Source organism: Cuculus canorus, unplaced genomic scaffold, assembly GCF_017976375.1.
Source record: "Cuculus canorus isolate bCucCan1 unplaced genomic scaffold, bCucCan1.pri scaffold_69_arrow_ctg1, whole genome shotgun sequence".
NCBI lineage: Eukaryota > Metazoa > Chordata > Aves > Cuculiformes > Cuculidae > Cuculus > Cuculus canorus.
In genome coordinates this window covers 368,699-384,638 of record NW_026527848.1, presented here as the reverse complement: position 1 = coordinate 384,638, position 15,940 = coordinate 368,699, and the positions used below count along the sequence as shown (strand labels likewise).

At 58.9% G+C, this 15,940-nt stretch overlaps 1 protein-coding gene across 1 annotated transcript; it reads left to right on the top strand.

Annotated features, from left to right (window-relative positions):
- Window positions 1-446: 446 nt before the first annotated feature.
- Window positions 447-5,069, top strand: LOC128850769 (ubiquitin carboxyl-terminal hydrolase 36-like). Its single transcript, XM_054055763.1, has 10 exons — window positions 447-981; window positions 1,118-1,339; window positions 2,015-2,125; window positions 2,461-2,563; window positions 3,168-3,235; window positions 3,643-3,713; window positions 3,963-4,045; window positions 4,256-4,367; window positions 4,626-4,766; window positions 4,965-5,069. Exons 1-10 carry the CDS (start codon window positions 447-449, stop codon window positions 5,067-5,069), a joined length of 1,551 nt encoding a protein of 516 aa, XP_053911738.1.
- Window positions 5,070-15,940: the final 10,871 nt, after the last annotated feature.

Here is a 15,940-nt window from a genome sequence, read left to right as displayed (position 1 = left end):
GACGCAGGAGTGCTGAGCTCCCGCTCTCGGACGGCCTTTGGAGAATTTGCGCGATATACACGGAAGCGTTGAGGTCCTACCCTCAATCGACGGCGAAAGGAGTGCAGAGGATCCGCAGCTGCCGCCTTCGTTCCATCCCAGAGGAGGAGCGACGAGGCGCGGGGGCTCTGCCCCCGTTCCGCCCTCGTTCCACGCTGAGAGGAGGAACGCTAAGGCGCCGCGGCTGTGCCCTCTGTGCCCATCCCGGGAGGAGGAGCGAGGAGGCTCTGCCCTCGTTGCTCCCTCTGTTCCAACCGCAGCGGAGGAGCGAGGAGGCTCCGCCCTCGTTCCGCCCTCGTTCCCCCCTGAGCGGAGGAGCGAGGAGAGAGCGCGCTCTGTCCCTCCCCCTGTTCCACCCCAGGAGGAGGAGCGCGGAGGCTCCGCCCTCGTAGCGAGGGAGGAGCGCGATGCCGCCCCCTGTGAACCCTCGTTCCGCCCTCTATCCCTCCCGTAAGGCGGAGCGCGGGGACACGGGGCGGGTCCGGTGCCGCCGGGCTCCTGTGCGGAGCGGCGACACGTGCGCGGAGCGGCGGCGACGCGGATCGGTGAGCGTAGCGGGGCGGTCCGGGACGGCCGGGACGGCGCCGCGGCGGCAGGGGCGGGGAGGGGCGGGGCGGGAGGCGCTCGGGGACCGCGGAGGGGACCGGATGGGGCGTCCGGGGGGCGCGGGGGAAGGCGAGAGGTCGGGTCCGTTGCCGTGGCCACGGGACGCAGCGCGCTGGAGCGGAACGCTCTGGCGCCCACCCCGCCCACTCGACCGACCCCTCCGTTCCCCGCAGCCGCCGGGCAGCGCCATCGCCATCGAGGAGCATCTGGAGTTCGGCAAGGATGGGCGAAAGCTGCACCAGGAGCTGGCCACGCCGTTCCAGGTGCCGCGGCAGAAGAAGATGGAGGTGGAACCCATCGAGCACAGCACCTCCGAGCAGCTGAACCGTCTGCAGGGTAAGGACGAGCTGCTCAATCCCCACGAGGAGGCTGGTGGCAGCCCTGAGCCTGCCCAGCAACGTATGTAGAGAGGGCGAGGGGAGCCCTCCCTGCAGCCCCCACCTCGCCGCTCACCACCCTTCTCTCCCCACAGGCAGCGAACATGTCCCAGGGATGCAAAGCAATGGGATCCCTGCGCCAAAGAAGGTGCTTTTCCCCATGGAGCGCCTCTCCCTGAAGTGGCAGCGGACCCACCTGATCGGCGCCGGGCTGCAAAACTTGGGGAACACGTGCTTCCTCAACTCCACCGTGCAGTGCCTCACCTACACGCCTCCGCTCACCAACTACCTGCTGTCCAGGGAGCACAGCCGGACCTGTGAGTGGGGAGGCATGGCTCTGGCGAGGGTGTGTGGGTGTCAGGACGTGCCTTGTCTGCTCCCTCCTGCCTCGTTTCTCCATCAAGAGGTCGTTCCTGTGTCCATCTGACTTTTTGCAGCCACAGCAGCATTCCCAAGCTGTGCCTCCTTTTGTCTGGGAAGGTGTTGACTCTGCTGGGCATACCCAGGACTAAGACTGGTCCAATGGGACCTGCTGGCTTTGTGGGGGCTGAGCAGTCTCTGCCTGTGGGGACTGCGTGAAGTCACCCACAGGGCAGAAGACGGTGCACCGGCAGGCGCTGTTGGTTCTGGGGGACTTTGCCGGGGGGTGTCCCGGTGCACACTGCTCCAAGCTGTGACAAAGGGGAGCCTGCGGCGCTCCAGCCCTGTCCTTAGGACTCTGGTGGGATTGGCTCTGGGATCTGTTTTCCATCCACATGGATGCTGTCCCGCCTGGGATGTTGCAGCAGCCGGTGCTGCGACTGGGGCTGCGTCAGCTGGGGGCGGCATGTGCTGCTCCCTGCAAAGCCAGGATGGCCCCGAACTGTGCCACAGCACCAAGCTCATTGGGAAGACGGCGCGTGGCTGAGCTGTACGGGACCAGAGATCCTCTGTCCTGTGGACTGCCTCCATCTCTCCTGGCTTTGTCCCCAACGTCTTCTCTCGTGCTTCAGGCCAGCGAGGGGAGTTTTGCATGCTGTGCACTATGGAGAAGCACGTACTGCAGGTTTTCAGTAGCAGCGGCAGCGCAATACAGCCCACGGCCTTCGTCAGAAACATCAAGAGTAAGGATAACTGTGCTCCCCTTTCTTAGCCATGCAGTGCAACAGTGAGCGATGCAGGAGCAGAACCTTTGAGATCAGGACAGGTCTTGGCAGACTGCTCTTCAGAGCTGACGCTTGGAGTCTGCCAGGGGCTGCGCTTGGAGTCTGTCAGGGGCTGCGTGGGGCTTCCCCCATGGCCAGCCTTAGTCTGACATCTGCTTTGAGTTGAGGGGGCTCAAGCTCAGATTCCCTGCCCTGAGGGAGGGAGAGAGGGAGGAAGGGAAGGAGGGAGGGAGAAAAGGAAGGCCTGCATGTGTTGGAGCGTGTGCTGGGACTGAATCCTTCCTCTCCTACAGAGATTGCCACGCACATCCACTTAGGCCGCCAGGAGGATGCACACGAGTTCCTCAGTTTCACCATCAATGCCATGCAGAGGGCCTGCCTGGATGGCTGCACCCAGTACGTGGGGCCCCTTGACAGCCTGTGCTGCTGTTCTCTGCTGTCCTCTCACTGTTCCCGTGTGCCTGTGGGAGGGGACTGTGGGGTGAACGTGTCCCCCGGGTTGGTTTGGAGTGAGGTACTGCCTCCGGGGCCCAGCTCTGCCCCATGGTGACACAGCTCTGGGCTGCTGTCTGCCTGCTCCCTTGCCCTGACTCCTCTGGCCCAGCATAGCTGTGCTCCTCTCACCAAATCCCAAGGGTGCAGTGGGTTTAGGATCCTGTCCCAGGTGCCGAGGAATGCATGTATGCTTCCTAGTTGAGTCCCGTCTCTGTGGCTGCAGGTGGGAGGCCTTCCTGGAGCCCTGTGTCCCAGGAAGCTGCGTTGTCTTTGCCTGCAGTGCCCAGCGCGGAGCTCCAGGCAGGGGTTTGTGCTGCTTCGAGCAGCCTGGTGCCACCCCTGGAGCTGTGCCAGCCGGGGAGCAGAGTGACAGGGGCTGTGACTCGCCTGCTGCCAGCTCTCTGCTGGCCAGAACACGCTGGGGAGGTGTCCTGAGGGCACAGCGGTGGCCCGTGGGGTGGCCGTTGCGGAGGGGCGGTGTGAGATACCGTGCTGCTGTCTCTAGGTTGGATCAGCAGAGCCAGACCACAACGCTGGTTCACCAGATCTTTGGTGGCTTCCTGCGGTCGCGTGGTGAGTGCTGGCTGCCAGGGCCTGTAGCTGTCGGGGCTGCTGCTTCCCTGAGATCCTCACAGGGAAAATCTTTTGGGCAAATTACTAAGTATGTGTAAATTATCTGGAGCTGCAGCTGGTCCATCGTGCAATCCCTGCGGGCCGTGATGCCTGTGGTGGAGATGGTAAAAGCTGTTGGCTGTGGGTCCCCAGCTCATTGCCACCAGCAAAGGAACCCGTGTTGCCAGCTCTCTGGCAACTCTTGCTGTCCCTCCATGCAGTGGACTTGCCGGCCTTCGTCCTTGCCAGGTGGTGAATCCTGGTGCCCAGAGGCGGAGAGGGGGAATCCTGCACTGCCTGCGCTGTGCTGAGGTGGTGGTGGGTGCTGGCGTTGTGTCAGGGTGTGCTCATCGCTTTGTCTTTTGCAGTGATGTGCAGAGTGTGCAATTGGCCCTCGGACACGTATGAACCCTTCCTGGACCTGGCGGTGGAGATCGAGGTAGTGTGTCAGGGTGGCGATGGGGAGGAGCTCAGCTTTCGGAGGGGCTGTTGCGGCAGCTGCACCGTTAGTGCCTCAGGGTTCCTTAAGCTGCTGCTGTCAAGTCCCAGTGCAGGCGGAAGGGAAGCAGATGCTGTTGTTGCGCTGCCTCCTACTGTGTGTTGTCTCTCGGGGCCAGTGTCTGGGCAGGGAGCCAGGCTGTGGCGTGGACAGGCCGCTCGTGCCCTGACCTCTCCTCTGTCCTTGCAGGAAGCTGAAAGCATCGAGCAGGCACTAAAGTTGTTTGTGAGGCCAGAGATGCTGTGTGAGGAGAACGCCTACATGTGTAACAAGTGAGTGTGTGGGCCTGTGGCGGGAAGGGGCCCTCGGGTGTGCCAGGGGGAAGCAGGCAGGGCTTCTCTAGCTGCTCTATGGCTAAACCGGGAGGTACGTGGCCATGGAAGCCTGCACTGGAGCCGCTTGGCCAGGGCTGGCAACCAGCTGGCAATCACAGTTCCATGTGCCGTGGAACAGCTTGAATAGCTCGAGCTCTTCCTGTACAGGTGCCAGACCAAAGTGCAAGCCATCAAACGCTTCAGCATCCACCAAGCCTCCGGTGTTCTCATAGTCTCGCTGAAGCGCTTTTCCATCTTCAGCGGAGACAAAATCAAGAAGGTGAGTACTTGGCACTCCAGAGCTGGGGCTGTCTCCTGGCCCAAGGCCCTGTGGCCCAGAGCAGGGTGGGAGGTGCACGGTGCGAGCTCTGCTGCAGCCCTTCTCCAGCCGCGCAGTGGGGGTTCAGCTCATCCTGGTGTCTTGCTCACTGTGACCTCTGCCTGGGGAGAGCGAGTCCTCCTCTCTCAAGACATGGGACTCCGAGGACAGCTGAGCTCTTGCTGCTGTGCGGGCTCCTGAGATGTCGTCTCTCCACAGGACGTGACATACCCTGAGGTCTTGGACATCCGATCTTACTTGTCAGAGGCCAAAGGGGACCCTATGAATTATGAGCTCTACGCCGTGCTGGTGCACTCTGGGTACTCCTGCCACTCAGGGCACTACTACTGCTATGTGAAGGTGAGCCCAGTGCGCTCTCTTGGCACCTGCTCTGGGCTGGGTGCCGGTGGGGCCTCTTTCACCAGCTCCCCTTTCCTGGCCCTGAGCCACGCGTGCGTTCTGTGGAGCGGAGCTCTGCCATCAGGCGCCGTTCCTGCTGCACTTCAGGCCAGGAAGGTCCCCGGATGCAACCCAACCCCGTTCTCTCTTCTTCTGCAGGCCAGCGATGGGCAGTGGTACCAAATGAATGATGCCACTGTCTGCCTCACCACCATCAAGGTGGTCCTGAACCAGCAGGCCTATGTGCTTTTCTACCTGAGGTGAGAGCACTGTGTGTCTCCCAGCCCCTCTGGCCACTGGTCTCGGCATTTGGGACAGTGCTGGTAGCACGAGCCAGGGTGTGGGACGGAGCTGGCTCAGAGCAGGGAGGCAGGGAGAGGTCCAGCCCTTGTAGATCAAGAGCTGTAGGTCAAGAGCAGCTCGTCTGATTGGAGCTTCGCTTCTGTTGCTTTTATGCATCTCTGAGGAGAGTGTTGCAGGCGCCCTCCTCACAGTTAACACATGCGCTTCTCTGCTGTCCCCAGAACAAGCGGCACCGTCAAGAGCGTTGAAGGACCCATGGCCAAGGCTGTGTCCATCCCGCCCAGCCAGCCAGTGATGGGCCAGGTGAGTCCCAACGGTCGCTTCCTGGGAGCTGCTGCCCCTCTGTCCACTCTGCCAGGGCAGGGGCTGCAGCTTTGGAGGAAGGTGGGCACAAGGGAGGACCGTTTGCAGGAGGGACCCTGCTGAACTGAGGGTTCCTGAGTGAGCCGTGCCCCTTGAATCCTTTCCTCACTGAACCTCTGTCTGTCTGTCTCTTTGTCTAGAAACCAGAGACGCAGCCTGCAAAGCAGCTGTCCGGGCAGGAGGAGGTTGGGGTCTCTGTGTCCCGTAGAACATTCAACACAGGGCCAAAGCTTCCCACCTCCTCCAAGGTGCTGCAGGAGCCCAGGCAGCACCTCTCTGCTGTGCCTGGAGTCAAGCCGCCTGCTCCAGAAGGCTCCAGGTGGGGTAAATTGAAGAGGCCCCTGTTGGCCTTCGGCGCTGTGGAGCGAAGCAGCACGCCTCCACCACCAGCCAAGAAGCTGGCACTCTCTGCCGAAAAGGTGAGTCTGAGTTTCTGCTCAGTCTTCAGTAGACACCTTCCGATTCTTCTATCACCTCCCACTTCCTTCACGGGGCTGCCTGTCCCCCTCCCCTTTCTCTGGGCTCCATTTTATGATTTTCTCCTCTTGGGTTACAGAATCTCTTCCTCTTTAGAGCATCAAGTTTTTATTCATGTCCATAACTACAGGGCAGCACGCCGGTGCCGGTGAGCAGAGGTGACCATTACAGACGACCTCAGCCACGGGTTCCGGAGCGGACGCACCCCATGGGCACCACGCGTCATGACTCCACTTCCCAGCCTTCTGGCGAGTTGAGGTGAGCGGTGCCAGTTGCTCGCAGGCAGCAAGGCCAATAGCAATCTTGAGATACTCCATGAAGCAACTGCCTGGCCTGGCAGCTGGCTGGAGGAGTGATCTTGGCAGCCGGCTCTCCTGTTCTCCTGGGCTGGCAGGGGCCGCTCTGGATCCCAGAAGCAGGGCTGTGTCTCTGATGTTAGCACAGCGTGGGAGGGAGCTTTGCAGGCCCTCGCCATGTACTGGTGTCCCCTGGGGTCAGGAGGCACCAGCCTGGTCTTTTGTGCATCTCTGAGGAGAGTGTTGCAGGCGCCCTCCTCACAGTTAACACTTGCGCTTCTCTGCTTTCACCAGAACACGCGGCACCGGCAAGAGAGTTGAGGGACCCGTGGCCAAGGCTGTGTCCATCCCGCCCAGCCAGCCAGTGATGGGCCAGGTGAGTCCCAACGGTCGCTTCCTGGGAGCTGCTGCCCCTCTGTCCACTCTGCCAGGGCAGGGGCTGCAGCTTTGGAGGAAGGTGGGCACAAGGGAGGACCGTTTGCAGGTTGAACCCTGCTGAACTGAGGGTTCCTGAGTAGCCGTGCACCTTGAATCCTTTCCTCACTGAACCTCTGTCTGTCTGTCTCTTTGTCTAGAAACCAGAGACGCAGCCTGCAAAGCAGCTGTCTGGGCAGGAGGAGGTTGGGGTCTCTGTGTCCAACACAGGGCCAAAGCTTCCCACCTCCTCCAAGGTGCTGCAGGAGCCCAGGCAGCACCTCTCTGCTGTGCCTGGAGTCAAGCCACCTGCTCCAGAAGGCTCCAGGCGGGCTAAATTGAAGAGGCCCCTGTTGGCCTTCGGCGCTGTGGAGCGAAGCAGCACGCCTCCACCACCAGCCAAGAAGCTGGCACTCTCTGCCGAAAAGGTGAGTCTGAATTTCTGCTCAGTCTTCAGTAGGCACCTTCTGATTCTTCTATCACCTCCCACTTCCTTCACGGGGCTGCCTGTCCCCCTCCCCTTTCTCTGGGCTCCATTTTATGATTTTCTCCTCTTGGGTTACAGAATCTCTTCCTCTTTAGAGCACCAAGTTTTTATTCATGTCCATAACTACAGGGCAGCACGCCGGTGCCGGTGAGCAGAGGTGACCATTACAGACAACCTCAGCCACAGCTTCAGGAGCAGACACAACTCCATGGGCACCACGCGCCGTGACTCCACTTCCCAGCCTTCTGGCGAGTTGAGGTGAGCGGTGCCAGTTGCTCGCAGGCAGCAAGGCCAGTAGCAATCTTGAGATACTCCATGAAGCAACTGCCTGGCCTGGCAGCTGGCTGGAGGAGTGATCTTGGCAGCCGGCTCTCCTGTTCTCCTGGGCTGGCAGGGCCCGCTCTGGATCCCAGAAGCAGGGCTGTGTCTCTGATGTTAGCACAGCGTGGGAGGGAGCTTTGCAGGCCCTCGCCATGTACTGGTGTCCCCTGGGATCAGGAGGCACCAGCCTGGTCTTTTGTGCATCTCTGAGGAGAGTGTTGCAGGCGCCCCCCTCACAGTTAACACTTGCGCTTCTCTGCTTTCCCCAGAACACGCGGCACTGGCAAGAGCGTTGAGGGACCCGTGGCCAAGGCTGTGTCCATCCCGCCCAGCCAGCCAGTGATGGGCCAGGTGAGTCCCAACGGTCGCTTCCTGGGAGCTGCTGCCCCTCTGTCCACTCTGCCAGGGCAGGGGCTGCAGCTTTGGAGGAAGGTGGGCACAAGGGAGGACCGTTTGCAGGAGGGACCCTGCTGAGCCGAGGGTTCCTGGGTGAGCTGTGCCCCTTGAATCCTTTCCTCACTGAACCTCTGTCTGTCTGTCTCTTTGTCTAGAAACCAGAGACACAGCCTGCAAAGCAGCTGTCCGGGCAGGAGGAGGTTGGGGTCTCTGTGTCCCGTAGAACATTCAGCACAGGGCCAAACCTGGCAAATGTTATGGTTCCACCAAAGCTGCCACAGAACGCACCCCCTTCATTCAAGATAAATCGCTACGTCCTGCTTCATGGACCCAGAATATTTCAAGACTACAAGACAAAAAACCCCAAGTGAAGTCAAACAATTGAGGCCGAAGTGGAACTGCCCCTGTGTAGCTTCTTAGCGACCAAGAAGCCACACTTGTCATTCAAGATGCAGCAGCCCAGACAGCACCTCTCTGCAGTCCTTGGAGTTGTGCCAGCTGTTCCTGACAGCTGCTGTCTGGTTAAACTGGAGTGCTCCCTGTTGACCACTGTGAAGTGGAGCAGCTCCGCATCTCCACCACCAGCCAAGAAGCTGGCACTCTGCCGAAAAGGTGAGTCTGAGTTTCTGCCCAGTCTTCAGTGGGCACCTTCTGATTCTTCTTCTACCACCTCCCACTTCCTTCCCCAGGCTGCCTGTCCCCCTCCCCTTTCTCTGGACTCCCCTTTTTAATTTTCTCCTCTTGGTTTCTCCTTTAGTGCACCAAGTTTTTATTCATGTCCATAACTACTGGGCAGCACACCAGAGGTGGCGAGCAGAGATGACCATTATCAACCAATCAAATTATCAACCCTTGAGGACCTCAGCTCCCCTCTGAAAACGCACCACCATGGGGCAGATGGCAGCCCTCAATCTCAGTCTGTGAAAGGCAAAGATGACACCTCCAGCCTGCCCAAAAAGAAGAGCCGCACACACGAGAACTCGGTGTCCATCACGGGGGAGGAGGCAGGCAAGAGTCCCAGTGGTGGCCAGAAGGAGCCAGGCTGCCAGGAGTTGGGTGTAGAGCACAAGGAGAAGGAGAAGAAGGAGGAGAAGGAGAAGAAGGAGAAGAAGAAGAAGAAGAAGAAGAAGAAGAAGAAGAGGAGGAGAAGGGCTCTGTCTTCGGGTAGGTGAGGGGCTGGAGTCTGTTTTGGTTTTGCAGCTGCTGCTGCCCTAGAGCAGGGTCTAATTCGGATTTTGTGGCTGAGAAGGCAGCAGTTGAGTGCTGTGCTCGTGTGTGTTGGGATGGTGAGGAAGGGAGGGGCTCCCACTCAGGACCTGGCTTTCAGACCATGTCTGCCTCTTTTCCTGTCCTACAGCACATCTTCATCTGCGCTGAAACTGCCGAATCCAAAAAGCCTCCCTTGAAAATCATCATCAAATTCTCAACCCTTGAGGACCTCAGCTCCCCTCTGAAAAATGCCACCATGGGGCAGATGGCAGCCCTCAATCTCAATCTGTGAATGGCAAAGATGACACCTCCAGCCCGCCCAGAAAGAAGAGCTGCACACAGGGACTCGGTGTCCATCACGGGGGAGGAGGCAGGCAAGAGTCTCAGTGGTGACCTGAAGGAGCCAGGCTGCCAGGAGTTGGGGGCAGAGCACAAGAAGAAGGAGGGGAAAAAGAAGGAGGAGGAGAAGAAGAAGAGGAAGGAGAAGGTGAAGAAGAGGAGGAGAATGGAGTCAAAAGAGTGCCTTTCTGGGACTCTGTCTTCGGGCAGCTGAGGGGCTGCGGTCTGTCCTGTTTGTGCAGCAGCAATGTGTGCCTGGCAACACCAGGCTGGCGATGGAGCCAGGCTCTCCACAGCTGTCCAGAGCCCCAAGCCAGACCATGAGGCCAGCACACCACCCGGGAGCCGCAAAGCATCCCATGTAGCAAAGGAGCTACTTAAGGACTCCATGAACAAAATATATGGCTGTGCCATCCCTGAAGCGGGGCGGCCTCGCCAGCCTTCTTGGGGCAGCGCGTCCCCTGGGGCGAGTGGGAGAGGCGATGCCACAGCTGGAGAGATGCAGAGTTGCCTCCTCCCTGAACAGCAGCGCGGGTCCAGCCCTCTGGCTGCGGGGAGACAGAAAACCCTGTGCTCTGACCCCAGGACACCTCCTGCCTTTGCACACGTAAAGAAGACGAAATTTAAAGGAATGATGAAATGGACTAGGAAAAGAAGCTCTCCCTGCCAGCGTTGGTTCTGAAGCAGTACTCCCCTGCCAAGGGAGCCAGCCAGAGACATTGGATTTGAGCTCCTGCTCCCTGCCCGGTTCTGGCCGTTGTTCGTTCTCTCCACCTCCCATCTGGACAGGGCTGGTACCCACTGCCCTCCCCCTCTTTGAGTGTCAATGGAGTGGTTTTTTTTACCCACCCCCTCCCCTCTGCCTTTCCTCCCTGTTCCCTGGCTCTCCCACCCTCCTTTTCCCCTCGCCATGCCGCTTCAGCCCTTGCTGTGTCGTTTTCCCCTCGCCGTGTCATTTTGCCCCTCACTGTGTCCTTTTGCCCTTTGCCATATTGTTTCTCCCCTCGCCATCTCCTTTCCCCCCTCTCCATGTCATTTTGCCCCTCACTGTGTCCTTTCAGCCCGCCCGTGTCCTTTTGCCCCTCGCCCTGTCATTTCATGCTCGCCATTTCCTTTCCCCCACCATGCCTTTCCCTATCACTATATGCTTTCCCCTCGCCATGTCCTTTCGCTCCTTGCCATCTGAGGTGCCCAGGTGGCCAAGAAGGCCAATGGCATCTTGGCTTGTATCAGAAACGGCGTGACCAGCAGGTCCAGGGAGGTTATTCTCCCTCTGGACTTGGCACTGTGAGACCACACCTTGAGTACTGTGTTCAGTTCTGGGCCCCTCACCACAAGAAGGATGTTGAGGCTCTGGAGCGTGTCCAGAGAAGAGCAATGAAGCTGGTGAGGGGGCTGGAGAACAAGTGTTATGAGGAGCGGCTGAGAGAGCTGGGGTTGTTTAGCCTGGAGGAGTCTGAGGGGAGACCTTGTTAGTCTCTACAACTACCTGAAAGGAGGTTGTGGAGAGGAGGGAGCTGGGCTCTTCTCCCAAGTGACAGGGGACAGGACAAGGGGGAATGGCCTGAAGCTCCGCCAGGGGAGGTTCAGGTTGGATATCAGAAAAAAATTCTTCACAGTAAGAGTCATTGGGCACTGGCAGAGGCTGCCCAGGGAGGGGGTCGAGTCGCCTTCCCTGGAGCTGTTTAAGGAACGGGTGGATGAAGTGCTGAGGGACATGGTTTAAGGGAGTGTTAGGAATGGTTGGACTCGATGACCCAGTGGGTCCCTTCCACCCTCGTGATTCAATGATTCTATGATCTCCCTTTCCCCTCACCATGTAATTTCACCCCTCACCATGTCATTTCTCACTTGCCATGTCCTTTCCCCTCACCATGTCCTTTTACCCCTGGATGTGTCCCTTCCCCTTGCCATGTCATTACGTGCTCGCCATCTCCCTTTCCCTTCACAGTGTCCTTTCTCCCCTCGCCATCTCCCTTCCCCCTCTCCATGTCCTTTTCCACTTCCCATATACTCTCCTCTCACCCCATCCTTCCCCCTCACCATCTCCCTCTCCCTATGCAGTTCTCCTGCACTCTCCCCTCTCTCCCCCTCTCCCCCCTCTCCCATCCCCCCTCCATGCGCCCCTCAGCCGTCATGGAGCAGACGGCACGGAGGAGCTCTGCGGCTGCGCTCACGGTGGCCACGGGGAAGCGCAGGGGGGACACGGGACACCCCGCACCGACTCCTCCTGCCCTGGGGCTCGGACACAGCGCTCAGGGGGGACACCGACCTGCTGAGCGCCACATCGGGGCCGTGCGGCTCGGGGAGCTGCGTGCTCGGGGACTGCTGCCTGCAGCATCGGGGCTGCGGGTCATGGGCCACGGCCCTGCTGCCCCGACACGGCCCTGTTGCCCGCAGCATCGGGGCTGCCGGCTCAGGCACGGGCAGCACTGACCCTGCCAGCCTCTGGCACCTGCTGCCTGCACTGCTGGTGCTGCCACGTCACGGGCCACGGGCCTCCTGCCTGAGCCAGAGCTCCTGCCGGGCTCGGGGACCTGCTGCCTGCAGCGTCGGTCCCACTGGGTCATGGAATTGCCCTGTGGTCAGCTCGCTTACCAGCTCTGTTAGGAAGTTCTCTTCCGTGCCCTCCAGGAACCTTCTGGACCCATTCCTCTCTGCGGTGTTGTGTATCCACCTGATGTCCCCCAAGTTGAAGTCCCTCCAGGAGAAGAAGGGGTTGGGAGACTTTTGCCAGGCACTTGGGCAATGCTTTGGCAACCTCTTCCTGCTGGTCGGGTGGCCGATACAGACTCCCAGCAGGACATCTGTGTTGTTGGCCTTCACTCTCATCATCGCCCATAAGTGCTCGACCTCAGGTCGAGCCGTCATTCCCTGAGGCCTGTGCCCTCCTGCCGTGGGGCAGCCTGGAGGAGCTGCCTGAGGGACTGCTGTGGGGCCGCGGTGGGGTGGTGGGGAGCAGCCAGAGCACGGGGTGGGAGGATGGATGGCCAGGGTGGCAGGGGTCAGCGGTGCTTTGGGCATGGGGCCGTGTCCGTGAGTCCTGCAGGGCCGCGCCTGTCCTGGCTCCCCTGCCAAAGGGCTGCTCGGCCTGGGGCAGGGGCCAGGGGAGTCCCCGTCCCCCCCAGGATTGCCTGCCCGGCTGCTGCTGGCTGAGCCCTGGGGGCGGCTCCGTGCCCTTCGGGGCTTGGGGGATGCGATGTGGGGCCGGGCGATGCTTTTGGCCCTCTGGGGAGCTGTGTCCTGGTGCCCCTGCACTCCCTGCCCACCCCGTGGAGACACGGAAAGGCTCTGGAGAAACAATGGATTTTAATGACATAACGAGAACAAAACCCACCCACCACCCACCCCTCCCAAACAACAGCAACTTCCCAAACAACAGGAACCCCCAACAACAACAGCAAATCCCCATACAACAGGAACCCCCTCACAAACAGTCACGCTCGTTCCCACCCGTTGAGGAGTGGCCTGTGTGATCCTCATGATGCTCCCCAAGGCCGAGTGCAGGCCCTGCAGGTGGGTTGGGGCAACCCCCGGTGTCAGTGCAGGCTGGGGGTGGAAGGGATGGAGAACAGCCCTGCTGGGTGCAGGCTGGAGAGCTGGGGCTGGGTGAGCCTCAGGAAGTTCAGCAAGGCCAAGTGCAAGATCCTGCACCTGGGTTGGGGTAATCCAAAACACAAAGCCAGGCTGGGCAGAGAATGGATTGGGAGCAGCCCTGAGGAGAAGGACTTGGCGTGCTGGGGGGTGAGAAGCTGCCCATGAGCCGGCACTGTGTGCTGGCAGCCCAGAAAGCCCAGCGTCTCCTGGGCTGCATCCCCAGCAGCGTGGCCAGCAGGGCGACGGAGGGGGTCCTGCCCCTCTGCTCCGCTCTGGGGAGAGCCCCCCTGGAGCCCCGCGTCCGGCTCTGGAGCCCTCAGCTCAGGAAGGACCTGGAGCTGCTGGAGCGGGTCCAAAGGAGGCCACGGAGATGATGCCAGGGTGGAACAGCTCTGCTCCGGAGAAGGGCTGAGAGAGTTGGGGTTGTTCAGCGAGGAGAAGGGAAGCCTGCGCGCAGCCCTGATTGCAGCCTTTCTGTACTTCAAGGGGGCGGATAAGAAAGACAGAGACACTTCTGAGCAGGGCCCGTAGTGACAGGAAGAGGGGCGACAGTTTTCACCTGGATGAGGGGAGATTCATCTGAGCTCTAAAGGAGAGACCAGATTGTGACCTTTCTGTGCTTCGGGGGGGCAATAAGAACAGTGGGGAGAGGTGTTTAATCAGGGTCTGTTTTGATTGGACAAGGGTTAATGCTTTAAACTAAAATAGATTCCAACGAGCTATAAAGAAGACATTTTTGATGGGGAAAGGACTGAAAGATTGGCTCAGGCTTCCCAGAGTGGTGGTTGATGCCCCATCCCTTGAAACATTCAAGGTCAGGGTGGATGGGCTCAGAGCAGCGTGCCCGAGTGGAAGATGGCCCTGCTCCTGCAGGGGGATGCACTGTGTGACCTTGAAAGGTCTCTTTCAACCCACACTATTCAATGATTCTATGATTTATTTCCCACTTGGGGAGGGCTTAGCTGTAGGTTTTTGCCTGAGGAAGGAAAGACATGGATTTTCTCTAGCTGTAAGGAAAGAGGTCATCTCCTGACAGTTTTGAGGAAGCCTGTGTTAGGAACCCACCACCTGCCTAGTCTGCCCCTCGACTTTTCTCTGGCATCTGGTACGGTTTCAGAAGGTTTTCAGGCTGTTATTATGTTCAATTGCATCAGAGATTTTCATCTGCGAGGATTTCAGTGGCAAAATCTGCAAGGTAACATACTTGCCACGGTGAGAGGATTGACAGTCCTGTCAGTGGAGTGATTTGGGTCTGAAGCTACTCACATGCTCAACATTCTGCAGAACCGAACCTGGTTTATAAAAATAAGGGCATATTGCAGGACTTACTGAGCATTTGCAGGAACTGAAGGCAAATTCAGCTGCAGCCCCTGTAACAGCGTGGGCTGGTGCACCACAGACACGAAGGGGAATGTTTTTGTGTGCTTTGTGTGTACCACAACAGCCCAGCTGAGCCAAACTCCAGGAGTAAGTGGCTTCTTGCAGGCACCCGGCCCTGCTCCTCCGGGCATCGCTTATGGGCAGCTCAGGAGCAACCTGGTCTCCAGGGGCCATGGTCTAGCCCTCTGCTGTGCCTGAGATGTGATACCAGCACCCACTAGATGGTGGTGGAGGACAGCAAGGAGAAGGCTTCCTGGGCCCTGAGAGCAGAGGGCCAGGCGCTGCTTGCCATGAGGCTCGGAAGGGATGTGCCAAAACATAGCACCGGTGGGCACAGTCCAAAAAATACCACGGTGGCGATTGTTGAAGCTGCCTTCCTGGGAAGAGCTGACATATTCTCTTGGAAGAAGCAAGCTGGGCTGCTCCGTGTTGTGGCTCACTCCCAGCGCAGTCCATGTGTGCAAGGGCGACTCAGCCCACTCACAAACACAAAGAAATGCCTTCAAAGGCTTCATAGTCTGTAGTTCACAATGCAAATTCACTGAATGCTGCTCCTGAGCTTGGACCCTCCAGGCACACTGGTCCAAGACAGGGATCAATGCGCTGCTCCTCATAGCTCGGAGTGGGTTCTGCGAGATAGTGGAACCTGGAAGCCTGAGCAGGGCTGTCAGTAATGAGGGATGTTCAGGGACTGAACTGAAAGGCTTAGAAACCTCACTCGCCTCCCTGCCTTGCCAGCAGTTTGGTCCTGCGTTTGGCACAACCTGAGAGCTGAAGTGCTCGCAGCATCTCCTCTGCAGCCAGAAGAGTGTGCGAGTAAGAAGGGAGTTTTAAACCCATTTTCTGACAGCGCTGGAGAGATTTTTTTTCCTAAGACGCTTTTCTGGAAGTGATTTCCTGAGGTGGTGGAGCAGTGCTGGCGTACGGACCAGGGAGGTGGTGAATCTCCATCCCTGGAGAGTTTCTAATTCATTTGGATGAAAATGGACTGAGTAACCTGATCTAACTCTGAAGCCAGCTGAAGCTAAAGTACAAAGTTCTGCCCTTTCTATACGCTTTAGTGATTCTGTGATATATTGGATCTCTTTTGTTCTGAAGATGAGCTGTGCAGGCAGAGGAGAAGAGGACATGGACAGCAATCAAGTAGGCTTGTAGGGGTAGGACCGGGGGAAATGGGTATAAACTGGAGAGGGGCAGATTTAGACTGGACATTAGGAAGAATTTCTTCCACATGAGAGTGGTGAGACACTGGCCCAGGTTGTCCAGGGAAGCTGTGGCTGCCCCATCCCTGGAGGTGTTCAAGGCCAGGTTGGATGTGGCCTTGGGCAGCCTGATCCAGTGGGATGTCCCTGCCCATGGCAGGGGGGTTGGAACTAGATGATCTTTAAGGTCCCTTCCAACCCAAACTGTTCTATGATTCTATGATTATATCGCTGAGACTGCCCGTCCATCTGAATAGGATCGACGTGCAAAACCATGTGAGACCACATTTGTGGTGTTTGATCCTGGAGTTCATTCCCAAAAGTGCATGCACACAGCCCCGGCCTCTGGAG